A 27,073-nucleotide genomic window follows, 5' to 3' on the forward strand; every position below is an offset into this window, starting at 1 on the left:
AAAAAAAAAAAAAAAAAAAAAAATACAACTGAGAAGGAACATTTGTTTTACACATGTGTTACAGTTTGTTTTTTGAATGCTGTACCCTCCCCTAAAACCCCAGCCTGGCTTCCTGGTGTTTGCTTCAGCAGTTCAATATGAATAGCAAAATATAAGGGATTAGGTCTGGCAACCAAACACTTCTCTAAACAAAAGGAAGGTAAACTGATCATTTATAATGATAAATTCTCCTTTACCCTTGTGATTTGAGCTATTCTGCAGATAATTCCCAAGAGATATGATTTACAGTTTTCACTCTGAAAGATGTTGCTGTCTTGGTGACTAACACCCTTTTAATTAAAGATCATTTTCTATTTCTTATAGCTCTTACATCTAGGCTATTTAAAATCATTTTATAGTATAAATTCACTTTTTGCTACTACTAACATTTTATTTGCAGAAAAGTTACACAGTGTGTTATTAGAAAAGCAAAACAGTCTTTGTAGACAGACATAATTTGGTTCTTTCTTTCCCTTCCCCTACCTCCCCAAAAACTCTCCACCTTAATTTTTGTCATTTTCATGAGAAATTGATCTTTTGTATGGACTAGAGATAATAGATACCTCTGAAGTAAATGAATTATTTCTGTTTAAAATATGCTAGCTATGGAGATATAGTACCTAGAATTCATAAACATGCTTTTTTGAACATCAACATCTTATCAAGGCATTGTAATGGTGATATAGTCTTTGTTACACAGAAAACTTACCTCATTATCAACGGCTTAATACTTTGACCATTTTTAAATTGCACAGGTCTAAATCTGAGTATGTATCTGTCAACTAGAACACTGAGTGTTTAACTTCAATTTCTTCGCCACTAAAACTGCTTCCTTATGCTTTATTTTTATGCTTTATGTTAACAGTGTCACAAATAATAAACACATTATTCTCAAAATATTTTAGATATTTTGTGCTACAGACTGTAGTGAAGTTTTGCTGAGGTCCAAAGAGAAACCAAAATAAATATTATGCTCTGACAGTAGTATATCAAAAGGAGAAAGAAAAAAATATATTTTTAAAAGATGCCTATTCAGGGTTTCCAAGTATGTATGCTACACTGTATAAAAATATAGAAGAACTATTTCAAATATGATTTGCATACTATATCTGGGAAAAGGCATATGTATTGTCCCTGTGTTATTTTGTATTAAAATTTTATTTTTACTTTTAAATAACCAGGTATGATTCATTTGAAAATACTGAGTTAGTAGAATTATACATTTCCTTTTCATTATTAAATACTTTGTTTTTGTCTACTCATCTGCATATGACAATAGACTTCAGAAAGGATACAGATAAAAGCTATATATGTTTATCCATATATAGCTTCAAAAAAAGTACTGTTTGGTTCATAAAGGAGTGTCCAATTTCAATGGAGATTAGGAAAGAAGAATATAGGATTAAGAGTAACAAACAACCATGAGGTCTTTTTCTTTTGCCAATATACAAAATAATTATACTGAGAAGTAATCTAAATGGATAAGCCTGTATTTAAAATTTGGAAATCTAAAAATGTTTCTCATTTTACTTTTTTCCTTATAAAAGTAGGTATTCTTAAAATAGACAAAATAGAAAAGCTATTTGCTCACCTGATCTTGTTTCTCAATGTGGTGTCAGGATGACAAGTGCTTTCATGCATCTCATTTGAGTTTTAAGTTGTCTCAGCTTAGATTTCTAGTAGCATTAGGAATCTTAGGTTTAAATTTTTTAATAGATATTAACTCTCACTGCTTGAGCATATTAATTCAGATTATTTTAATGTGGCTGAGGTTTTATGCCAGCTAGCTTTGCTGAAAGAAAATATCTGCTTTTTCAGAGCCATTTCATTTCTCCACATTTTGTTCACAAGTGGGATAGATCAACTGCTAGAAAAATAATTCAAAGCACATTTCTGTCAATTTGGGGACTTCTCTCTCTATATAGAAACCTACATGTTCAATTTAGCATAATGGTTCCGAGCACAAATCTAGAGTTAGGTTGCCTGGCTTCCAGGTGCAGATCTACCACTTACTATTATAGTTGTGTGGCCTTTGAATTAACCTCTCCAACCAGTTTCTTCACATGGAAAGTGGGGATAATAATAGTGCCTACCTTGGGATTACTTTGAGTATTGAATTAATGTACATACAATGATTATAACGCGCATGCCAGGTGGAAGTGCTATTAATGTTAATAGTCATTGCCATTAGCAGCAGCAGCTGATTCTTTGGCATTCACCTTGTTCTCCTTGTGAAGATCATTTGATAAGTCTCTCCTCTTCAGGTGTTACAGAATCTGATTACCTCACCAGTTAGTTTTCCTGATACGTTGTTTGCAAGTAGCAAATGTCATCTACAAAGACAGTACTGTTTCCTAGACTTTTCTGCCACTTTCAAGTCTACTACTAGGAAGAATGACTACTCGAGAGTTAATGGACTTTAAGAACCTCAGAGGCTAAAGAAATCCAGCTAAACAATTAAGCTTCATCACAGTTACTATATCATTCCTAGTCACAGAGTATCTGGTAGATGTTTATTATTATAGTAGGCTCTGTAGGGGAGAGATTACAGATTCATTCATAATTCATTTGTTAGGGGCATACTATGTGCCAGGTACTGGGCAAGGGTCTGGAGTTAGAGGGAAACAAAGCATAGTTTAAGACCTCAAAAAGCCTACTTTAATGGGAGAAAGTTAAATTTGGAAATACAGTCATGTGCCGAATGACATTTTCAATCAACAACAGATTGCATATACAATGATGGCCCCATAAGATTATAATGGAGGTTAAAAGTTCATATCATCCTAGTGACATTGTAGCTGTCATAACATTGTAGCGCACTTTTTTTTGGTAAATTTGGTGTAACCTAAGTGTATAGTGTTCATAAAGTCTACAGTGATGTACAGTAATGTCCTAGGCCTTCACATTCACTCACCATTCACTTGCTGACTCACTAAAAGCAACCTCCGGTCCTGCAGATTCTGTTCATAGTAAGTGCTCTATACAGGCATACCCATTTTTTATCTTTTATGCCATATTTTTACTGTACCTTTTCAAAGTTTAAATACACAAATACTTACCATTGTGTTATCTACAGTATTCAGAACAGTAACATGTTGTATAGGTTCGTAGCCTAAGAACAATAGGCTGTACCATATAGTGTAGGTGTATAGTAGACTATACTGTCTAGATTTTTGTAAGTACACTATGATGTTTGCCAATTAAGAAATTGCCTAACAATGCATTTCTCAAAATGTTTTCCATCATTAAGCCACGCATGACTATGTAACAGAGTGTTTCAGTCCTCCAGGCATCCAAGAGTCATGGGAGAGTCATCCAGAGAAACTATGTCCAAGCCAAGATATGAAGGACAAATAAGAGTTAGGCAAAGAATAATAGGAGGGGACACTTAAGGCAGTCTGCACAGCATCTGCAAAGGTGCAAAGACAAGAGAGTGTGGCTACTTTGGAGAACTATACAAAGTCCATTATAGACAGAGTATGGAGTGAAGGATGAGCATGGAGGGGTAACCAGGGGCCAGTTATGGACAGTCTTATAAGCCTTTTCTGAGATTTGAGGGCCTTGGTGGGTCATCAAAAGATTTATTAGGAAGCTAACGTGATCAGATAGTATTTTAGAAAAGCTACTCTGAGAATGAGGGATGGAGGGGAAGTTGCAATGAAAAGAACAGATTGGATATGAAACAAATTTAGAGGCAAGGAGTTTAAAGGCTGTTATAATAATCCAATAAGAAAGGATGGTATGAAAAGAGGTATAAAGAGAGGCAGTTGGCATATAGCAAGATGAACCAAAGAAATTGGTTGCATTGTACTACACATATACAAACAGAAAAAAATATATCATATTGGAATGTGCTGTGGCAAAAGACAGGTGTCATGAGACTGCCAAGACCAAAGGAATGTAAAGGAACTGATGTTTGTTAAGTGCCTGGTAACCTGTACAGACATTTTGTATACCTTGTGTTCTGTATAACCTGTCTACCTAAATTTTCATCACTGGTAATGTCTCTATTTGTGAATGTTCAACAGTGTTGATAACAGTTTTTAAAATAAACTTCAGTGCCTTCTTTAAGGAACATGGTGGAACTTAACCTTTTTCTAATGTCTCAGAATCATCAACATGGAGAGTACTTTGACTATTGTTTTTTGTATTGAGCACTTCTTGGCCCTATACTAAACTAGTGTGTTCTAAGTTCATATATCAGCTTTTTTGTTTTTCTTTTCTCTTCCTATGCTTTTTTCTTGTTGATATCTGTGTCTGCCTTTAGCAACTCATATTCCCTTTTAATTTGCTGTTTCAAACCAGCTGTCAGTTAGGGAAAACCCATCAAGCTTGTTAGAATAAATCTAAATGAGAATAGGAGCAAAATTCTTACATCTTGGACCTTGTCGCTCTAATTCTGGCTCCTCAGAAGCTCTACTTTCTTTCTAGCTTTTGAGTATGTCCTTGAAAGCTGAATTTGTTGGATAAGTCGTTCTAGATAAATGAGCTACAGATGCGCTTTATCTACCAGATATTTACCTGTTATTTACAGAGGCCTTTTTAAAAAAAAAAAAAAAAAAAAAGATGTAAGATAAGAGGGTGTGGTGGCTCACACCTGTAATCCTAGCAATTTGGGAGGCCGAGGCGGGTGGATCACCTGAGATCAGGAGTTCGAGACCAGCCTGACCAATATGGTGAAACCCTGTTTCAAAAAAATGAATAAACAAATAAAAGATATATGATGAGAAAATCATATATACAGTTTTCTTAACATGCATCACAGTGTTTCATCCTTCCTTTGCCTTCACTTTCTTTCCCCAATTCCTACAACCACCCGTCCCTCACATGGATTATTGAGAGCAGACAGTGGCTAAACTCATTAGTGATATACTTAGACAGTGACATTAATAATAAATGACCTAATTTTAGATATACCTAGTAAGATTTTTCCTTTTAACAACTTGTCTAAGCAAACTCACAGTTATAGCTTCTGTTACTGACAAAATGTTTAAATGTATACACTATAAGCAAATGTTTTTTAAGTGTGGAGCAGTGTAACTGTGAACAAGATGCAAAGCTTACAGCAAAAGACCTAGGAAAAGACAACGAAGTTAAATTGCAACTAATAAGCTATGTTTCAGTTCACCCGCCGGAGACTGCTAGTATTCTGTGTAAGATGGTAGCAGATTTTAAAATCCCAGTTGTCTTCATTTGCTATAAAAACCAATAGAAAAAAATAATAATAATCTGTCCAAAGCTGATTGAACAGATTTTTTTAAATGATTTGAATGTATCTGTTTCTCTTTTGTGTTCTTCTCTCTGCAGAAACACAGTGCTCTGTGCCTATACAGTGCACGGATAAAACAGATAAACAAGAAGCGCTATTTAAGCCTCAGGCTAAAGATGATATAAATAGAGGTGCACCATGCATCACATCTGTCACACCAAGAGGACTGGGCAGAGATGAGGAAGACACCTCTTTTGAATCACTTTCTAAATTCAACGTCAAGTTTCCACCTATGGACAATGACTCGACTTTCTTACATAGCACTCCAGAGAGACCCGGCGTTCTTAGCCCTGCCACATCTGAGGAAGTGTGCCAAGAGAAATTTAATATGGTGTTCAGAGACAACCCAGGGAACTTTGTTAAAACAGAAGAAACTTTATTTGAAGTTCAGAGAATTGACCCCATAGCTTCAGCTATACAAAACCTTAAAACAACTGACAAAATAAAACCCTCAAATCTTGTAAACACTTGTATCAGGACGACTCTGGATAGAGCTGCGTGTTTGCCACCTGGAGACAATAATGCATTATATGTAAATACCTTCTCACTTCTGGGCCCATCTGATGCACCTTTTCCCTCACTTGATTCCCCAGGAAAAGCTATCCGAGGACCACAGCAGGTAACTTTTCTATTAACAAATATGTTATTATGTGTGAACACACATTTTGCCATACATGCACAGATATGCATCTTTTACGTTATCAGACATCCTTTTTAAACTACTGACTAGCCAAACTTAAAGCTTTCAAAAAAACATGTAAGTTCTATAATAAATGACATGAAATTAGAAAAACTGAATATGGTAAAACTCTATTGTAAAGTACCTTAGAATTTATGTCAGATTTAAAAATACATCCTAAGCCTTATCCATATTTATCATGGTGTCATTTTCCTAGTTCCTTGTTTACTCAGCATTAATATTATAAGAAGATTATTAAATTTCATAGTGTGAAACCAATGCTGTTTTATTTAATAGTTTGTATATATATTCATCTTTATAAGAATTTATGATCTTTCAAAAGTAAATAATTGCATCCTACATTCCGTGAACCATCTTTCAACTAATACTTCTACTACAATTCTCAGTTATATAATACATAGATCTGTAGGGTTTAGTTTTGTTTTTGGTTGCTAACCTGGCAATGAACGTGTAGCCTAGTATATTTTTAAAGTAGTCTCTGCATGTGTATGATATCAAATATTTTATTTAACGTTTCTACAGCTCACAGACTAGTATCCCCCAAACCTACCTTTTAGATTCAAGTTCCATCACAGAATAATTCTTCTAGTTAAAAAAAAAAAAAAAGTTTAATGTCTGAAAGCAAATGAAAAATATATAATTTTTAAAAAGGCAGAAGCTTATGGAAATACAGATTGATGTAAATGTCTGTGTAACTTGCAAACATTGATTTCTCTTTGCCTTGAGATATTTAATTTTTTTTAAGTGTTATTAATACCCTTTTGCTTTAAGTACACTTATAGGTTATAGACTTAAATCAGCATGCAAAGAAGGCAGTTGTCAAGCTGTGGTATATTTTAGTAGTGGGAAAAACTAGGCATGGCTGACAGTAAGTTTTAATTACAACCTCACTTATGTTCTTGTTCATTATACTTTATTTCACATCATAGTCTCCGTTATACTTACTACTAAATGAAACAAATTAAACAATTTCATTTATTGCAAGGAGAATTCCTGTGGAGCTGTGAAGTGCATCAGTTCTAATGCTTGTTACTTTTTTCTCTATTATATGTCTTGCTTGTTCTTTTACTAGTCTGTGCATTCATGTTTCAGTAGATGGCACCCTGCATTGTACATTTGCTTTCTATATTACAGCAAGGGAAACAGCTGGTATGTGATTACAACTTGATGAAAAAGTATTCAGCTTAAAAAATGCAGGAGAATTAGTGTTGAGTTGTCATAAGACATGGGGCATAAGGTTAGATAATTGATATTTTGGCAGAAAAAGCCAAGAAATCTGTTTTGAAGACCATGTTACAGTTTAGGATGGAAATAATATTTCTTAAAGTCAGTTTTTAAAAAAAATTTTAAGCTATTTTATTTGTATTAATAAAACTAGCATGTTAAGTACAAAATTCCTGAGTTGAGCCAGGTACGGTAGTTCATGCCTATAATCCCAGCACTTTGGGAGGTTGAGGCAGGAGGATTACTTGAGCCCAGGAATTTGAGACTAGCCTGGGGAATATAGTGAGAACTGGTGTCTACAAATACATACATATATATGTAGCTGGATGTGGTGGCATACCCTATGGTCCCAGCTACTTGGGAAGCTGAGGTGGGGGGGTTGCTTGAGCTAGGTAGTTCAAGGCTGCAGTGTGCTGTGATGGTGCCACTGTACTCCAGCCTGGGTAACAGAGCGAGGCCCTGTCTCAAAATAATAATAATAATAATAATTTTTAAAATCCTGAGTTGTTTGTAGATAGTAACAAAGATAGGTGAAATTTTGGGCTACGTCTTTCAAAATTTTACTTTATAGCAATCATTACTACTAAACACCTATTTTATATATTAAGCTACCATAACAAAGACTAAAGTATATCAGCTTATTATTGTTCTATGTGATTTTCTTTTTTACTTTGCTGAGTCAGTGATTAGAATCCCAACTAAATTCTATGAAGAGATCAAATCTGAACTAAACGTTCTTAATAGAGAAGGATGAATATGGACTTAGAAGGTAAATTGAGAATGGAAGATTGCCTTACCAACTTTAGACGCTAAATTGCTTCTGATTTAATTTCTTACTATTTTATATATCTTAATAAGAATTATCTTTAAAGTAACAATTTTTATTTTTGGCCATATCAATTTCCCATTACAGTGATTTGTACTTTTAAAATTTACACTGAAAACATTAAAATTAGAATCAGGTTAACTCTAACTAGAATTTTGTTTATATGTTCATAATTTTTAAGACTTTTATCAAAGAAGTTTTTCCAAAGAAAGTTGTTTTACCCTAAATTTTATAACATTTATTTTAAATATTACTATTTTTTGTAATAAAACTGACATTTCTTATGAAAGGAATTGAGTCAGCATTATTATAAGTCCTCCATACTGATAATTTGAATTTATCTGGGTGCCTAGACAGACCTTGTATATTTACACCAATTGTACACAGCAGTAAACTGCTTATAAGAAGACAGTGAAACCCAAATGCTTCGATTAGTAATATACTATTTATGTGAATGATTGGTTAACCAGAATGAAAGAAGTTAGGGGAAATAACAGTAACACTTGTATCAGGTGCTGGGCTAGGCTTGTGTGACTTTAAAAACATATTAGTAATAGGAGGATAAGGGGTCTCTTTAAATTTGACTTTACGAGGTGATTCCTCTCAAAATATCAGAATTTAGCTGTGTCAGAGTAATTTACCTGTGTCCACATATGAAAGAAATTTTAAAAAATAATTTGGTTTACACAATTCAGGAAAATATCTTCCAGTTAACAAACATCTATTATATACCTATTATTAAGCTAAATGCTATTTCTTGTCCTTCTAGAAGTTTTTTTAAAAAAAGAATAAATGCACTTATGAAAGGGTATTTATGTGCTGGTTATAGTGGAGGTGGTTCTGTTAAATTATGATTTTCCTTAATTGTTTAACCAGGCAACTATTGACAAATTTACTTTATTCAGCCATAAGAATGAGTGGGGCTAAACTATGTATTGTATCACAGAAGCAAAGTAAGAAGTCGAAAGACTGCATGTGTTAGATTTTGTTGAATGATTAAATATTTGCATTTTTAAAAACAAAAGATAACTGATCGGTGAAATTTGTTAATTAGTTTAAAAGGAAATTTTTATCTTTAAAAATCAAAATAATGCTGATTCATGTATGAGGTATTCACTGTGTTTGCTTATAAATAGTAGTGAAATTGATTTTGATTCAGAAACAATGCACACACATATCATGTCTCGTATACTATATAATGAAGCCCCTATAATTTAAGGTTTCTATTGTAAAATAGAAAAGAGAATTTAATTAAAAAGTCTAGAGTATCAACTATTGTTCCAAAACTACTGCTGTTGTGATCATTAGGTTTTAAAAATTGCATGCTAAAGCTGCAATCGTTTTAAATATATAAAGATAAAATGTATCTGTGTGTGTCCCAAGTGATTTTTAATCAAAGTTTTGTTGTGTCCTTTATGAAACAAAGAATTGAGTTGTGTCCTCATGCTAACTTTATGGAAAAGTAATTTGCTTTTATATTAGAGAATTAAATATATATGCTCATATATACGTCATTCAAAAATTCAAATTTGAAGTTCAGTGCTATTTGAATTTAAACACAAGTAACAGAAGATATTTTTGTTTCCTGCAGCCCATTTGGAAGCCCTTTCCTAATCAAGACAGTGACTCGGTGGTACTAAGTGGCACAGACTCAGAACTGCATATACCTCGAGTATGTGAATTCTGTCAAGCAGTTTTCCCACCATCCATTACATCCAGGGGGGATTTCCTTCGGCACCTTAATTCACACTTTAATGGAGAGACTTAAGACACATTTGAAAACAGACATATCAAGTTCTATGTGATGATTCTGGGTTTGTAATACTATAAATACTTGATTGTAAACTAAATTCAAGATCATTTATAGGAAAATCTAGTTTCACAGCTATTTGAATTTTTTTCTAGATTTACTATATAGCTCTTATTTTTTAAAAAGATCATTGTGTTCTTTCTTGGAGAGATAAGCCCAAAAGAAGAAAAACAAAAAAACATTCTTTATAAAACTATAAGCCTTTGTATTCATGTTTACAGTGTTATTATTATAATTCAAAATTATGTCTGTGACTTACAGAGTTATATAATCATAATTTATGTTTATTTCAAATATCTAAGTTTATTGCTTGGATTTCTAATGAGAGCTGTTGAATTTGGTGATGTCAAATGTTTCTAGGGTTTTTTAAAATTTGTTTTTATTGAAAAATTTACATTATTTATGCTATAGGTGATATTCTCTTTGAATAAACCTATAATAGAAAATAGCAGACAACATAAACATCTTTGTAAATATCAAACCTAATACATTTTTTGTCCAGTGATTTAAAAACTGGTAGAATTATTTAAACTTTAAATTTTTTAAAATAATATACATGGCTTTAATTTTTACTATGTGTATAGCTACGTGATGAAATTAATTAAATATTAAAAGAGTCACTTCTATTGTGATCATTAGTGTGTTTGTTCTTTGTTCCTGAATTTAAAAAAAAGAAGGAAGAAAAGGAAGGAAGGAAAGAATCACATTTTTAGGGAAGTTTATACAATTCATGTTTTCATTTCAGTAACCTAATAGAAGGGTGACGACCAGATTCGGTGGCATTTATTACAATTAGTGAATCACTTTGAATTTTAAAATTATTTTTCAAACTACACTTTCTAAAGAAACATTTGTTTTTAATGGGAACAAATCTAAAACCCTGTAAGGACTATCCATATTTATTAACTTAGATTAGAAATGTTCATATTCTTGTTGTGAAATTTGTTATTCATTGTTAGCAGCCTGATTGATGGCCACTGAAAGACATTTGAGAGAGTGGATACCAAATTCGGAAGGCTGCAAATTTGTTTAAAATGAGACTTCCCTTTCATTTTTATTCTCTTATGATTCTCGCCTTTTGGGTTTCTCTTCTCCCCTGATTCTTAAAAGTATTTGAGGCATGGCTTCCATTTTATGAAGTAAGCATTGATTTGCAACTCTCAGAAATTTGAGCCTTCTTGAAACAAGTGCTTTAAACTGGAGGGTGTAGGATGGGGGAATATGAGCAGGCCTCTGTGCCACAGTGAAGAACCTTAACTTGTGGAAGAATGAGAGTGGTGCCTCGACTTCTCCCGGTGCCAAGCACATCGTATTGACATCTTCCTCACCAAGGTGACATAGCGATTATTAGGTATTCACTGCGAAGGGTTCTGAGGCATGTACATCTTTCTTTCCTTGCCACTAGGGCTGAATGGAAATGCTTAGACAATTATCCAAGTTTCTTCCCTTCCCCCCACTTCCCGCCCACCCATATTTCCCTCTCACTCCTCCCACACACACACACAAAATTAAAAATAACAACTTCCCAGCGTGTACCAGCCAGAATATACCAGTGTACCTATCTCGTGAAAGGGGATTCTTCTTTTCCCGTCCTTTGCTAGATGGGAAGACTTCCTCTCAACACAGTTGACATCTACTAGATTGCTGACAACCAGAGGAAACTGAAAGTGACTCAAATTAACGTGTACTATTGACCTTCCTCCCCAGCCCATCCTTTCCCACCCCCACCACTTTTAGCAGGACTAGCAAACTGAGTTTTCTTTTGGGTTCCAGCGGCACCTTAAGCTCCACGTTCTGAGGGACAGAGACCATCTGGGGCCACAGGAGAGGCGGCCTGGAGAGCCGCCCCCTGCCCTGCTCTCAGAGGGAGCGCGGGCCACCGCTCGAAAAGTGGAGTGGGCACCCGCCAGGTCTCTCCCTGTCTCATGACTGAGTCGTGCAGGGGCTGGCTTTTGGCATCTGCTAAGCGTGGCCGGGTAAGAACAGCTCCCAGGTAAAAAAGCTGCACACGCGAAACGCTGGGTCTGAAAAACCACCCCCGCCGAGGCGAGGCAGTTGTGAGCGGGATGCCTGAGAAGTGGGAGGTGAATGTCCTCGGGAGGGCCCCCCCCCCGGTGCAGCTTTCCCCGGAGGCTGAGGCTGCTGCCAGCGGGGACATCTGCTTTCTTACACTCCAGCCTGGCTCACCCCGCCCCCTCAGCCCCGGGTTGCGTGGTTATTTTACCAACACGGGGGGAGGGAGAGCTCGAGGAGGTAGAAAAGGGGTGGATGGAAGCTTAGAAGATTTTCTTCCCACTCCCCCACGTCCCCTCCTTTCTTCACATCTTTTAACCTTCAAGGTAAAGACTTTATAAATAGAAAACAATAAGCGTGTCCGCCGGCTCGCAGGCCCTCCGGCTCGCCGGGGCTCTCGGGCGCCGGGCCTGGCCCCTTTCCATCGTCCCCGAGTCGGGCCGTGCTTCGGAGGTTCCGCTGGGCACAGTGGCCGGCCGGGTGCACCCAGCCTGTGGCGCCTCCTCTCCCGGGCTGCTGCCTCGACAGCTGCTTGTAGCTACAGTAATTAGGCTGTCAGTGCTTGTTAGAGGAGAGAGGGAAAAACACGCTTCTGACAGCAGATTCCAAGACTCCCCAGTTTGTTAATTTCTAAGAGATCTTTAAAGCATTAATTGAGGTCTCCCCAACTCTCCCCTCCCGTCCCTCTCCCCAACTCCTCCCTTCCCAAAAATATCTTTAGGAGAAGCGAATTCTCTCCGCGTGGAAGCAGTGTTTCCCGCAAAACTGCCAGCCCGCCCCCCCGCTCACGCACAGACACCCGATTTCCCATATACAGATATGTGCACACATGTATACGCGGAAGGTTAACTCGGCGGAGGACTCGCCCAAATAGGCACCGGGATTGCATTTAAAATAATAATAAATAAATAAATAAATAAACTAGGGAGGAAAGAGGGGGAGGGAAGCAGAAGTCGAGAAGAAAAGAGAAAAGCAGCAGGCTGATTACGAGGTGTCAAAACTGCCAGGAGCAAGAAGGTGATAGCAATCAGGGGTGAGAAGAGTGCGGCATTCGTGCGGGGCAACTAATTATCCGTCTCATTTGAGAAGAGCAGCATTTGAGGCAGCAGCGTTCGCCTGCTGAACGGTGACAGATTGGCGCGGAGGAGAGGGGAGGTGTTAAAACAATGGAGCCGGGCGCGCGAGCGCTGCTGCATGCTAATCAGCCCTCCCTCCGCCTGCCTGCCGCGCTCCCTCCTTCCTCCCGGCCTCCCTCCTCCGCGCTCCCTCCTCCCGCCTGCGGCGCTCCCTCCTTTCCAGCGGGCCCCGCGCCGCCGCCGCCACCCGCTTCCTGCTCCCTCGCTTTCCCGCGCGTCCTTCCCGCCGCTGGCGAGTGGAACCCAGCCACCGCCACCGAGTCCCGCGCGGGCCGGGAGCCCTCGTGCGGCCAGCCATGCCGGCCAGGCTGAGCGCAGCCTAGCGCGGGTTTGCCCGAGGGCGCACCCTGCGCCGGGCGCCCACTCCGCGGAGCGGTGAGGTGAGGGCCAGCGTTCCAGGATCCACGTCTCGGGGAAGAGGCCGAAGAGCCTGCGTTATCACGCCCATTCGCTTTCTGGTGAATCGAACGCGTCGACCAGCGAGTGGGAGTCCAGGCGAATTCAGAAAAGGCTAGGGGCAGCCAGGGCTGGAAAGAGTGGCAAGGCCACAAAAGCCAAAGGCTCCAGTACTGACTGCAGATCCCCTGCCCTGCTTGCCCCAGCGAGACCGCCACTCCGAGGCCTCCAGCGGCCCCCAATCTGCCCTGCAGCGGCCGCGCCCCGCTGGCTTGCGGCTAGGTCAGCCCCCCAACCCCGTAACGCCTCCCGCGCTGCGGCCCTTAGACCCCTGCAGCCCCCCTTTTCGCCAGAGCCACGCGTCCACGGCTTAAATGATCGCAGCGAAGACACAAAAAGGACCTTAGTATTAATTGTGCTTCCAAGGCCTGACCTCCTGACCCCAAGACTAGACTAAGGGGTCGTCTGGGCCTCCAGAGTTCCCTAGAAAGACCGTCGGGAGGAGAGAAGGGCCTGGACAGAAGCGGGCCGCGCTCCCCACTGCCGCGGAGACTGCGGAGCTGCCGGGGCCGGGGCTGATCTGGAGGCCCAGCTCCCCGCCTGTCCGCTCTGTTCTGTACTTTGGCCTGAGAGAAGCTGGTCAAAAACAGCAGCACCCTTGCTGCCCTTGGACAAAGAGTCCATCAGAACCCAAGTCTGTTGAAAAAGGCCTTTCATATCTGTTGAGGCAGGCGGGGACCTGAGATTTGATACAACCTCCTCCTACTTTTTGACAGTAAAAGCTGATTGTTGCGCTTAAAAGACACTTTTATTCTTACCATTAAAATATTTTTACTGTCACGGGTTTACATGAACTACCTTAGAAACATCATAAAACTTCCTTCCCACTAAAGTGGATGGACCGCCAGAGTAAAAACCTGTGCGCTGTAATATTTTCTTCTGCTGACCCTTACCTTTGCATAACTTTATACACACTATTGTTCCTTTTTAAAAAAACAATTAAAAATAAGGTTTGCTGAAGCTAAGTCATATATACACCCAGCTTTCATTTGTATTATTTTGCTTTAAATTTTTCATGATAAAATTACACAAAAATGAAATTAAAATGAGTAAATTTTAATATTTGTATACCATCCTCATTGACCCTAGTCGTGAAAAACTACACAAGTGCACAGAGTGAATCATTTTTCCTTTTAGAATATGCCCAGGCATACCAGTAGAGTAGCTGAATGCAAACTTAAGATCTACTAAAATCATTCAGAATGTTCTAAAGTTTTTAAGTTGAAAAATCTTAGAAGAGTTACATAAAGATTTTGTGTAAGTAAGTGTTAATGCTTTCTGGTTTCCACTTTGGAAAACCACTAAGCAGGCCTCTGCCCTTAGCATATCACAGGCTTTTTGGTGCCACAGTATTAGCTGGCATTTGGAAAATTCCCTTGTGTCTGAATCTGTTAAAATAGCAACCTATCCAGCAAAACAAATTTTAACTTTATATTTATTCATGTAAACATGGAGATTCAGATGTTCCATCAGCGTCAAAATTAAGCAGCCTTTGCTTCATTAACCAATTCTATATAAGCAATGTCTCTCTAAAGCTGTGAACCTATAGAGCTCAAATAAATTTAGTTCAATTCCATGTTGTTACATATCTCACCAAATTCTTTGTCTTCCAATAACTTGGGTTTTTATAGGTTTAGTGTAATTTTTTCCTCAGTCTACAGACCTCACAAATTTGCATGACTGTTTTAATGGTGTATTTACAGATAAGTTTTTATTTGCACATAAGGACAAAAAGGTGAAGTGAAATTTGGTCCCAATGGAAACCTGTTAGGTTCCCTGAACATATGGCTCATTGGGCTGTTACTTCCTTTTTGAGATCATTTTCCAAGATTTTTTAATATATACATCAATTTGACACCAGTTATAAAAGAAAATATATTGGCTTTGAAGATTCCTCCACCTGGGGCATATCTCTTAATAACACACCATGTAGTCAGGTGTACCTCTGAACGTACAGGTTTCCAGTCTCTGAAAACAGGGCATAATTTGAAACTAGTCAGAGCTGCCAGTTGATTTACACCGTCTTTGAAATTAGGTAGTTCTTTGGATTCTTAGAATGCCACATTGATTTGATTAATACAGTTTAGGGGTGAGTGCCTAAAACTCTTTTTTGGAAGGCTGTGCACTTGGAATCCACAGTATTACAATGATTTCTCTCAGTAGATAGAAGTGATGTAAGTCTTATTTGTTGAAAGTGTGTGGTGCCAGCTTAAGACTTAAGGGGAAAATCACAGCACTTTGAGAAAGATGTAAATGTTCAATTGGTAAAAAAGGGGGAAAAACCGTGCTAAAACATGTGCCTATTTCCATTATGCTTAATTTACTATTCAAAACAAGTTTTTCCTAATAAGCTCTATTGTTTCTTTCTGTTTTGTAAAATTTAATATGTGTGAGACAAAAACCAGATTCAGAATGTGAATGAAGTCTGTTGAGCGAAAGATTGTTGGAGCTTACAGTTCAAGAAGGCCTCAAAAGAAACATCACTTTCTATCACCTAAAAGATATAAAGAAGCAAGTTTCTTGGGTCATTTCTAGAACCAGTTCCTAGATTGCCAATTTCCTCCATCCTCAGAGCTCCTCGTGGATGAATTCACACACTTTAAAGTGCACCAAGCACTAGCATATTCAGAGTGATTATGCCATGTTTATTTACTGCATAGCTGTAGCTTTCATTTTATTGTGGTCCTCTTTTTTCTGAAGCATCAGTCCCCTAATAGGACTGAAGTAAGTTCTCAAACATGTTATCCTCTTGTCCTGTCTATACATGGTTATGTATATCTCAAAGTCACTCACACATTTCCAGAGACTCTGCACCTGATTATGCAACCCTTTGAGGTTTAACCCATCTCCCATGGTTGAATGTCTCCTTAGAATTGAGAATGCCTGGATATCCTGGCACGTGCCCATGTGTCCTTTGTTGTTGAATACATTCAAAAACTATCTTGTTAATATCCTTTGGAAGGAGTGTACAAATGATGACTTCTCACTTTAAAATAAGCCAGGGCATAGTTGTTTGTAAAATAAGAAAATATTAAAGACTGCCTAATTCAACTTTCTTTTTGTGGACAAAACAACACACACAGACACACACACACACACACACACACACACACACACACACACTGTATCTAAAGAGAATAAATGAGTCCCTCACACCTACTGAAATAGTTAGAACTCAACTTATGCTCTCCAGCCTTTCAAACTACTGTTTTTTTCACTGTGTTTTCCATAACCAGCCCTTAGCTTAAAGAAAATATACTTTTTCACTGACTTTGTACTTTGTTTCAGAAGAAGCCTAAGTCCTATCCGAAATCTTTTTACACAAGACTAAACCACAAAGAGAGTAGGGGGTCTGACATTACCTGACAGAATGGGGTTTATTATTTAAAGGTTGTTGTCCAGTCGAGGTGGCTCATGCCTGTAATCCCAGCAACTTGGGAGGCCAAGACAGGTGGATCACCTGAGGTCAGGAGTTCGAGACCAGCCTGGCCAACATGGTGAAATCCCGTCTCTACTAAAAATAGAGAAATTAGCCAGGTGTGGCAGCGCCTGCAGTACCAGATATTCAGCAGGCTGAAGCAGGAGAATCACTTGAACCTGGAAGGCAGAGGCTGCAGTGAGCTGAGACCACCCCACTGCATTCCAGTCTGGGTGACAGAGCCAGACTCCATCTCAATAAATACACACATACATACATACATAAAGGTTGTCAATTTATCACCACTCTAACAAGGGCCCCAGTCCAGTTGCAGTGAGCCAAGATCACACCACTGCACTCCAGTCTGGGCAACTGAGCCAGACTCCAAAATCAATCAATTAAAAAGGCTGTTAATTTATCACCACTCTAACAAGGGCCCCAGTCCATTTCTGTTAGAAGAAGCACCTGGCATTGAGCATCTTTCAGGCCTTCTCCAATGAGAGAAGAGCAAGTCATGGAACATATTTTTGTAGTCTGAGACACTAACATGCGAGAAGGTAAAAATGATTTGTACCGCTAGAGTATGGAGTTTAACCATAACTGCCAAACCACAGTGCTAAATTTTTTAACAGTCTGAATTCTAAACCAAAGGTTAGAGATTGTCTGGGGGAAATAAATAGCTAACCAGCATGAACTGGAAGTGAGCTTACGTATTTTCTAAAACTATTGATCTGGAACTAAGACATTCTCTAAACCAACCAAATACTTCATTTGGTTCCAGAGCTGGCTTTCACTGTCCAGATAAGGCAGTGCAGCTCAGAAGGAGGTCTCAGCCTTATATTATCTTTCCCCCAGAGTGTTGGTGAATCAACTCTGAAAACCGCACTCGTTAGACAAATAGTTTCTCCATTTGCAGTTGTTAAATAGCTCTACCCGCCAGTGATAAAGGGGCATCCTGTGCGGGTGTATTCAGACCACTTCAAGCAACTGGCTTAAAAGGAAGTCTAGCTCACTGGGGATCCAAAGTATCAGTAAGGGTGATAAAGCTTGCTTGAAAAAGCTCTCTCTAACTGGGGCTGGGGAAGCAATGTAAGCAGCAGGCTTCCTCCAGAAAGCAGCTTTCTGACTCCTCACCCTCTCACATACATTTCAATATGCAAAGACCCACTGTTTTGTTGTGTTTTTCCTGAGGTTTTACTATTGGCATTGCAAAAGCCTTTTCTTTCAGCATCTGCAAGACCCTGTTTGATGAAATCTATTTCTAGGTTTAAAGCCTTTGATACATCTCAAAGCAGACTTTGCCTTTAAAGTTTTCAACTCAACTTTTTTGTTTTTGTTTTTTCAAAATAAACTAAATACCAATGGATAACGTGGCTCTATAGTCAAGATTTTTAAAAAATGTATACACTGGGGGTGGGGCACGGTGGCTCATGCCTGTAATCCCAGTACTTTGGGAGGCCGAGGTAGGCCGATCACGAGGTCAACAGATCAAGACCATCCTGGCCAACATGGTGAAACCCAGTCTCTACTAAAAACTAAAAATTAGCTGGGTGGTGTCTGTAGTCCCAGCTACTTGGGAGGCTGAGGCAGGAGTATCACTTGAACCTGGGAGGCAGAGGTTGCACTGAGCCGAGATGGAGCCACTGCACTCCAGCCTGGCAACAGAGCCAGACTCCCTCTCAAAAAAAAAAAAAAAGAAAAAGAAAAAGAAAACAAAAATGTATACACTAATGCCAACATGGTAACCACCACAGCTAACTTGCAGACATGCTAGGGTACGCTCTACTGGCTAGGAAGCGAAGGTTTATGTGGGTGAGACCCAATCAACCAACCTTAGGGAAGGAACACAGGTTCATTTCCTAGTGAAATGGCAACTAATGACTGCTACTTCCTTCTCAAATATAATGTAAGGACATTTCCAAGTCGCTTCAGTCATTTCTTCCTCCTTCACCATACCATGTGCTTACAAAAGTATGCTGTAGGAGCAACTCAGTTTCTTTTTCCAGGCAAGGTTCCATTAAAAATGTCCCCAATAACCTAATTACATCAGACAATGAGCTTTCCTTCTTGTATGGTTTCTTCAGCAAAATATTTTTTAGTTAGAATTGCCAGATTTAGTTAATACAAATACAGGATGCCCTGTTAAATTTGAATTTCAGGTAGGTAACAAGGTTTTACTCTAAGAATGCCCCACGCAATATTTGGCAACCCTATTTTTAACATTACATTGACTATATAGATATGAAATTGAATCTTAGCAGATTCTCTCCTAGTTTGGGGCTGGGTAAGTGGATAGGTGTGGAGCTAATGTCTGTTTTTCCGCCCGGAATCTTATTCGTTTTTCATTCCGCAGGGAACGTCTCTCAGCATTCACCGTACGCCCTCCTCCCCTTGCTTTTGCTGATAAAATGGTTTGTGTTGTGTTTAACGTGTTTATAAAGTCTCTCCGTAATAACATGAGCGTTTAAGAGAGAGAATTCGTGACACACCGCTTCCTCCCCTCCACAGTGCCCGGGCGTCTCTCTGGCCTCCGCCTCGGGGCGGGTTAGGAGGTGACACCTGAGAATCCTTCCCTCTCACCCCTGACCCAGCCGGAAAGGGAAACTGAGATGCGGGCAGTGGGCCCCTGGGAGGCCTGGGGAAGAGGAAGCAGAAAGCTGGAGCGCTTTTAGGTCCCTTCCAGTGCCACACTGCGGGGCGTTGAGGGGCCGAGCGAGGCAGGCCCTTCCCAGAGGCCTGGACAGGAGGCCTCTTCCAGGCGCTGGCCTGGCCCGCCTGCGGCCCTACAGGGGCCGCGCGCCCGGACCCTAGGACCTCTTTGCCGGCTGGAGGCCCGGGGGACCGACTGCTCCGGGCGCCCAGGGTCGGGGGACGCCGGGAAACCTCGGCTCCCGGGCGGGAGGCGCTCAGGCCCGTCTCAGCGCCCCCCAGCCGCGGCCGCGCTGGGCCTCGCTTCAGCCGGGCGATTCTTCCCCTCATTTGTTGCATTGTTTGCATTAATATGAATATCTTGTTCTGTTTGTTTTGTCTCCTGAGAGCCAATAAAGCTGTGAGTTTTTTCTTTACACCAAATGCAGCTCTACGGGCGATCAATCAATGGGTAGTCTTCAGATAATCTGTGAGAGTGAGAAATCTAATAAAGCTAGCGACTAAAAAAGGAAAACAAAATCTATTTTTCTCTTAGGTTAACTACGTCAAGATTAATGTGTTCCACTTCTGCTGCCTGAGGTGGGTTTAACTCTTGGTTGTTTGTTTTTTTTTCCCCCCCGCAACAAATGGATTTAAATGTCAAGTTGGGAGGGGAAGAGGGCTGAGGAGAGAAAAGAAGAAAGAAAAAGGATGTTTAGGAGCCTTTTAAATTTTCTGATGGTTGGCCGATACTCTCAAGAAGAGGAAAGACGGTACTTTCTAAAGTCCCAGAAAATGAGAAAAATGGAGTATTCTAACAAAATGTAATTTGGCAAAGAGGCCCTTCCTCAGTTTTCCGAACAGACAGGAAATGTAAATTAATAATGAAGTTAAATAAGTGATGATGATAAATAATTATTAGTACCTCCTACCCCATCACTTCTTTGCTTTTGCTAGACACTAAACCTGACTCCCCAAATGCATTTTTTGGAAGGGCCCTCAACCATCCTGAGCAATGCAGGAAATAAGAGAAAGCTCATCTGCCTGGGCTGCTGCAGTTCTCCTCACAGCACAATGCAACCCAAATCATTTATAAACAGATCAAAATAACAATCTGAATTATCTAACATTAGCAGCTAAACTGAAAAGCCCAAGATTATGTGATGAATTGTTAAATTTCAGTAGCATTGTTTTGGATTGCTAATTAAAAAAAATAAGCAAACCCCATGACTCTAGATATGACAACTGAAAATACCCACAAATTATTTAATAAATGAAGCGTCTAACAACTTTAACACTTCTTGGTCGCCCTGTTAATAAATGTAATTTGAGGTAGATTTTTAAAATCTTCAATCTAAACAGTGAATTCATTACACACCATTCAGATCTCTGGATGCCTATGGACTTCTTGGAATTAGGTGTTAAATAGACAAAAGTGAACCAAACTGCCTTTAAAAGCACAGCATGACCATGTAATTCTTTTTCCAGTTTGTGGTAAAAAATGATGAAACTTCTTTCCAAGTAGCTATCACCCAGATTTAGTGTGAAAAGTAGTGTAATTGTAATTCACGCCATCAGGGTCTATCGCTGATAGACGATCAGCTGTTCTGTAGAGGGGAGAGGCTTTCTTTTCAAATAGGAAAGCTGCCAAGTGCTCTGCGATACCTCCAGCAAGCTTATCGGATTGAGTTCAGAGCCAAAACAGCAGCTGCACACATATGCAAATTGGCAATTAATAGTATAACATTCTGTAAAAAAAAAAAATGTTTAAAAAAATTTTTAAAGAAGCTACCTGAACATTAACCTTAACTGTAACTGGGACTTCTAAGATGAATGACTAAGGATTAATTACCCTCTGGAGAGGACTTGCTCTTTAATACCTTCTCTCCTGCAGATCAAGTCTTTGTTGTCTTGCTGAGTTTTATCTGTTTCATGGAACACAACAATACGCTCTACAGGAAGAACTTTAAAATAACTAAAAAGCCCTTATATTTTGATTCCAGAAAATTGAGAAATTAAGTCCTTTCCATGGATCATTCTTTCTGTACACAGAGATCACAAAACAAGGGCTTTAGCATCCTCGTGAAAAAGACTTTTTGTTCTGAGTGTCATCATCTCCTTCCACTACAGCTTGCAATTGGAAGAAGCTTCACATCCTGGGGGTGCTGCCTATCTCTGTCTTGATTTCTGTCTGTCTCTTCCTCCCATTGACAGGAATGTCATTTGTATCCTCCACGCAGCAGTTTGCAGAAATCCAGCAAGGTTTATGGTTTATGTTGCCCAGCATGTATAAACACAACACTCTCAAATGTTTTTTAAAAATCTTTGAATTTGTTAGATTTCTTAACATCGTGGTCCCCCACCCCAATTTTCACACACTCAGTAATCTGTTGCCCTTGATACAGTCTTACAGTAGTTCTGACTAGAATTAGGTGGGTGGTCTAAGCCCCCAAAAGGGCCTGGCATTTACATAGCAGGCTTCCCCAATGCCTTCAGTCTTCCTCTCCCACTCTTCTTTTTCTCTTTCCCTCTAGCTCAGAGGAGGAGGGGATGTTGGGGGTAGGGGGTGATTAGCAAATGTTTCAGATAATCTGTGAATTCTTAATGATCATATTTCCATGGTGGAAGATCTCCCTATTTCTCTGATGTGACAGGTTACAGAAACCTTGGTGTTTGAGGTTTTACAGATATTTCCAAGTTCTAGGAGTTTTAACTTTGGGTCAAGATGTTGATTCCTTTTAATGTATGAGGGTGAAGGAGGTTTTATTTTGCTTTATTCTTTTAGATGTATGAGATAAGATTGTATCCAGTCTTGGCTGTAACCTATACCATAAATACAGAGTTACAACCATTATTGCTCTCTTTTTCTCCTTTTATCACCTACACTTCTGGAGATATTACTTTCAGTTTTATTGCAAATCAACTGTGTGTTTAGTTTAAACCATTATTTTTCATATACCATAGGCACACTTTTCTTATAATGAGACAAATTTTACATTATTAATGTTCCATCTAAAAGGATACTGCACACTTTCATTGCCAATATGGGCTTTGAATCTTGAATATCAACATTTTTATAGGAAATTTACCGATGTCAAATTTAAATGTATTTGCTTATTTCTTGGAAAAAAGATTTTGGATAACTGTCAAGCGTTCAATTCCACTTGGGGTGCAGAAAATTTTGAGCCTCTTGATAAGCAGGAAACAAATTTTCCTCTAACTAACCAACTCTGGATCAGAAAATTGAACTTTTCTAAATATTTATTATTAACAAAACTTTTTTTTTGTCTGATTCCACTAGAAGGATCCTATGTTGTGAATGCCATAAAGGTATGAGAGAAAAAAATGTCAAATCTAAATTTTATTTAGAAGTAAGATATTGCTTTTCTTGACTTGCAATCCAATTTGAATGCATTGTTACACTTTTCTGTTTTCTAATAATTAAATAACAATGGCTTAAAATGATAGTAACTCAATTGAAAAGTTGCTTTGGAATAAAACAAAAGCGGGAATGCCAACTTTCTTTTCTTCTCTATAACTTCATTAACATGGTTGTATAGACATTTGCATGTAAAATGTAGCTAACAAAAATTACACAGAAGTAAATTTAGTCCTCTAGTGCCTACCTCTATGGTGAAATCAGACCATTTGGCATAGTTTGAAGTCTTCCAAGAAGCCTGGTTTCCACCTGGAAAATAAATTACTAAATTTGAATGTGTTAACTTATACTATGGTGAGTTGTCTATCTGTTACATTTTATTTTAGTGCATATACTAGAAATTGTATTTAGGGTGTTCTAAAATTGTCATCTGTCAAGGTAGAGAATTATAATAATATAATTATACCCAAAAAGTGTTCTGACTTTAGATTATTTTGGCACTGTTACAAATATGATACATTTTAAAAAATTCAGAATGTTTATTACAAATTCATATGTTTAATTGTCAAATTTTGAGATTAATTTAGATAAGCTCTAACCAAAGTTTATTTGCATTTATTGGTACCTAGTTAATGCTTATACACAGGCTTCAGTATAACACATACACACTGTTGCAATATTTGGCAGTACTTATTTGCTTTATCTTTAAATGGTACTTTGTCCCAAAATTTTATGAGTTTGATAAATATCAAACATTTATCCAATCACTGTTGCATTCTCCATTCATCAGTACATTCTGTTTTAAATCATAAACAGTTTGATTCTGAATTATAAGAAATATTTTGAGTAATCAAAGATTTAATGTTGTATAACATAAAGTATCATAATGAGATTATTGATGAGATGTCATGATCAGTAAAGACCATACTCAGTAAATTTACCCAGATAAAACTATGTGTTATAATGCTGCAAGTGCACACAGAGGGAGGAGATAAAGGTGCGCTATCATGGCTAAGTAAAAACTCCTTACCACAGGTAGTGATAAGAACAAACAATGTCTTGTTAAAATGTGTAGCCTTTTCCTCATCTCAAAGGATAGTGCATTAATCTCCTAAAGAAAGTAATTTTTCTCTCTGAAATGTATATTAAGTTAAATAACTACAACAATTATGGTTGTGGAACTTTATTTTCTCAAGCTCAGAAGCTTTTAAATTTACTACAATATACCCAAATGTATCTAATTACTATATCACCATTGTAATGATTAAAATTTTGATGTTTGTCATTTTTTACATCCTAAAGCACTTTGTGAATCCCGGTGATTATATAATGGATACCATCTTCTGTGGGAGTGAAAAGAAGAAAAACTTGATTCATACTTAAAGGTGCTATATTTGAGGAATGTGATGTTAAAATATTTTCTCTTAGCATAAGGCATTTGTTTTAAAGAATGTATGTGGAGGACCCAGGACATTTTCTATATAGTAAACTGAATGATGAACATTATTAAGGATGACAAATGGGAATAAATTTTAGAAAGTCATACCTCTAGGAAATTTACTTGAACACTGGATTAATAGTCTAAGAAGTGATGGTGATAGAATTATAATAATGTCTTGGTTAAGCCCTTTCTCTGTGCTAGACACTTCATGTACATTCTCTCACTCAGTCATTAATAATCACCTAATGAACCCAACATGATTTTGTTTTACTGATGAGAAAAATAAAGCTAAGTTTAAGTCACATAGCTTGTAATAGATGAGGCTTTATAGCTGTCAGACTCTAAAGTCTATCTTATGTGTTGTAGTTCCACTCTGGTTTCTGAAGGACAGAAACATGGAGGAGGTTTGAAACTCTTTCCTCTCTTAAAATTCTTATCTTTTCTTTACTAAATCCAAAACAGTAAGTGAAGTGGTCCAAGAATTTGGCAATGTAGTCAAGGTCCATTTGATTAGGAAGTCTTTATATGACTAGAAACAGGATTGCTTTGGCACATACATAAAGACTGGGAGATCTACACATCCATCCTCAAATTTAGCAATTTGAAGCAGTTAGCTACACGGACAGTTTTGTATGCATTGCTAAATGCAGACACAAAAACTGCATTTGCAAAAAGAGGAAACCCAGTTAAACTAGGTTGCAAATTTGGCCCTAATTTAGCGTAGCATTTGTGATACATATAGGTTAGAGTGACATTTATATAATGGTGTGAAATATGAGAAAGTTCCAATGCTAGACACAAAGACTTTTAAAAATTGCTTTTGCCTACTTTGGTTAGTTTAAGAAACAGGAGGAAGAATTTGGTTTTTCAAGTGATGGGAAGCCTTTAAGGATGTTGGAACACTGTTCAGTCCCCTGGGGTTCTGCCTGCTGTACAATTTTAAATGTCTTTTAGCTAAAAAATTGGCCAACAAGGGAAACATAGAGATGAAATCTCTTCTTTCTTATCTGGGAAGTGAGAAACTATAGGTGGCTAACATAATCCAATTTTGATAATCAAATAAATGATCAGCTTTTGGGGTCAGAAATTCATAATCCTTCTTGTTAATATGTCTAACTGGAGTAACTACCTATTAGAATTTATCTTGGAAATTTTGTCCCTATGCTCAGTTGTAGACGTGTTTCAGCTTAAGAAATACAGCCAAAAATGAGACTAGATAAATACACCATGTTTCGTGTAAATGCTACTATCATGGTACCTGAAACTATTTTCATTTCTTCATTGAAGACCACTGGAGGGCAGTGTTTTCTCCTTTGGGACCAGCACCTGGTTTCACATGGAGACGGCATAGATGTGTTCAAAACGCATCTGGGTTATGGGAAATGAGTTGTACTTCTCATTCAGGCTGTGCTTGGAATTTACCCCCTCCTGTTTACATGTCATACAGATTGTTCCTTATCATACTGCCTGTCAAATTAGTTGTACCTGAAATCAGATTCCAAAAGATCATGTTACAATACATATTTGCTGTTTTAGAGCTTTATACTCATTAACTATTCGAGGCATTATGTAAAGTTTATTTTGCTAATATAAATAGCAAATAAAAAAGGATATATGAGCAAGAGTAGGCAGTTTTAACCAGATGCTTTGCACTTAAAATTTCTTATTTTATTTTTTTAATTTTTTTTTTTTTTTTAAAGATGGGGTTTCACCATGATGGTCAGGCTGGTCTTGAACTCCTGACCTCAGGAGATCCACCCACTTCGGCCTCCCAAAGTGCTAGGATTACAGGCGTGAGCCACTGCGCCTAGCCTGCACTTAAAATTTCAATATTTTATTGATTTTATTTTTCAGGATAACTTTATTACATATAATATGTATACATATATTTGTCATCAAATCAGCAAATTTGCATTTTCTGGAAAGAACAAATAAAGACTTTTCTTAGAACCTTATTTGTCATATCTTATGATACCCTTTGTTCCCTAAGGAGGGTATATGGAAAAATATTTAGTTTCTTCTATTTTAAAATATGATCTATTGCTGAGTATTAAATTATAAAATTATACTAATTTGTGTTCCCATTAGTTAAAAATGAAACTGGGTTACATAATAATTTGGTACGTGAGGGAGGTCCATTTAATTTTTATTTAAAGGCATATGATGCAGATTGAATTATTTTAATTATAATAGTCATGTTTCATTGTTAAAAATGAAAAAATATATTTTAGCTCTTTGACTTGTACTTTTAGTCTAATGATTTACTTGATTTGTTTTTTCAATCAAGTGCCCAGAAGCTTACCTGGGAATTGGGCAAACTAAGGCCGAGCAGCCAATCACTTGAGGAAAAACACAAATAACAGATCTGTATTATAAATGCTTTTTAAAAGTATTTTATTTTTATAACATTATTTGTGATTACAAAAGTAATACATGTTCATTGTGGAAATTATGGAAATATCAAAAATAATTAAATAAAAATCATTACTCTGTTAATCCTCTAGGGTATATCCTTATATATATATTTCTATGCACTAGTATGTATTAAAAGTAATTAGGATATACAACATTACTCATTTATGAAGTGACGCTTCACTTAAAATATATCACATTTTCCCATGTCAGTAAATACTAACTATAGTATTCCATAGTATAAATGCACCATAGTTTTATCTAACAAGTTCCCTAACACTATGTATTTGGTAATAGCCTTTTTTTTTTTTTTTTTTTTTTT

General features: G+C 37.9%; 1 protein-coding gene and 1 long non-coding RNA gene across 9 annotated transcripts in view; one reads left to right on the plus strand and one right to left on the minus strand.

Moving 5' to 3' along the window:
• The window catches only part of TANK (TRAF family member associated NFKB activator), a 95,810-nt gene extending 85,310 nt beyond the window's left edge, over window positions 1-10,500 (plus strand). For all 8 annotated transcript variants that reach the window (XM_017547834.1, XM_037745569.1, XM_037745581.1 and 5 more), the window contains exons 7-8: window positions 5,347-5,927; window positions 9,650-10,500. In XM_017547834.1, the coding sequence (XP_017403323.1) occupies window positions 5,347-5,927; window positions 9,650-9,826 (758 nt within the window). In that variant the 3' untranslated portion in view covers window positions 9,827-10,500. The remainder of the gene's footprint in view (window positions 1-5,346; window positions 5,928-9,649) is intronic.
• Window positions 1-27,073, minus strand: part of LOC108317412 — a 34,327-nt gene that overhangs the window by 3,203 nt on the left and 4,051 nt on the right. Inside the window, exons 2-3 of the long non-coding RNA XR_001830736.2 lie at window positions 25,598-25,824; window positions 23,146-23,207 (exon numbers count right to left, since the gene is read on the minus strand). This is a non-coding gene — a long non-coding RNA (uncharacterized LOC108317412). The remainder of the gene's footprint in view (window positions 1-23,145; window positions 23,208-25,597; window positions 25,825-27,073) is intronic.

This window comes from Cebus imitator, unplaced genomic scaffold (genome assembly GCF_001604975.1).
Source record: "Cebus imitator isolate Cc_AM_T3 unplaced genomic scaffold, Cebus_imitator-1.0 Scaffold10, whole genome shotgun sequence".
NCBI lineage: Eukaryota > Metazoa > Chordata > Mammalia > Primates > Cebidae > Cebus > Cebus imitator.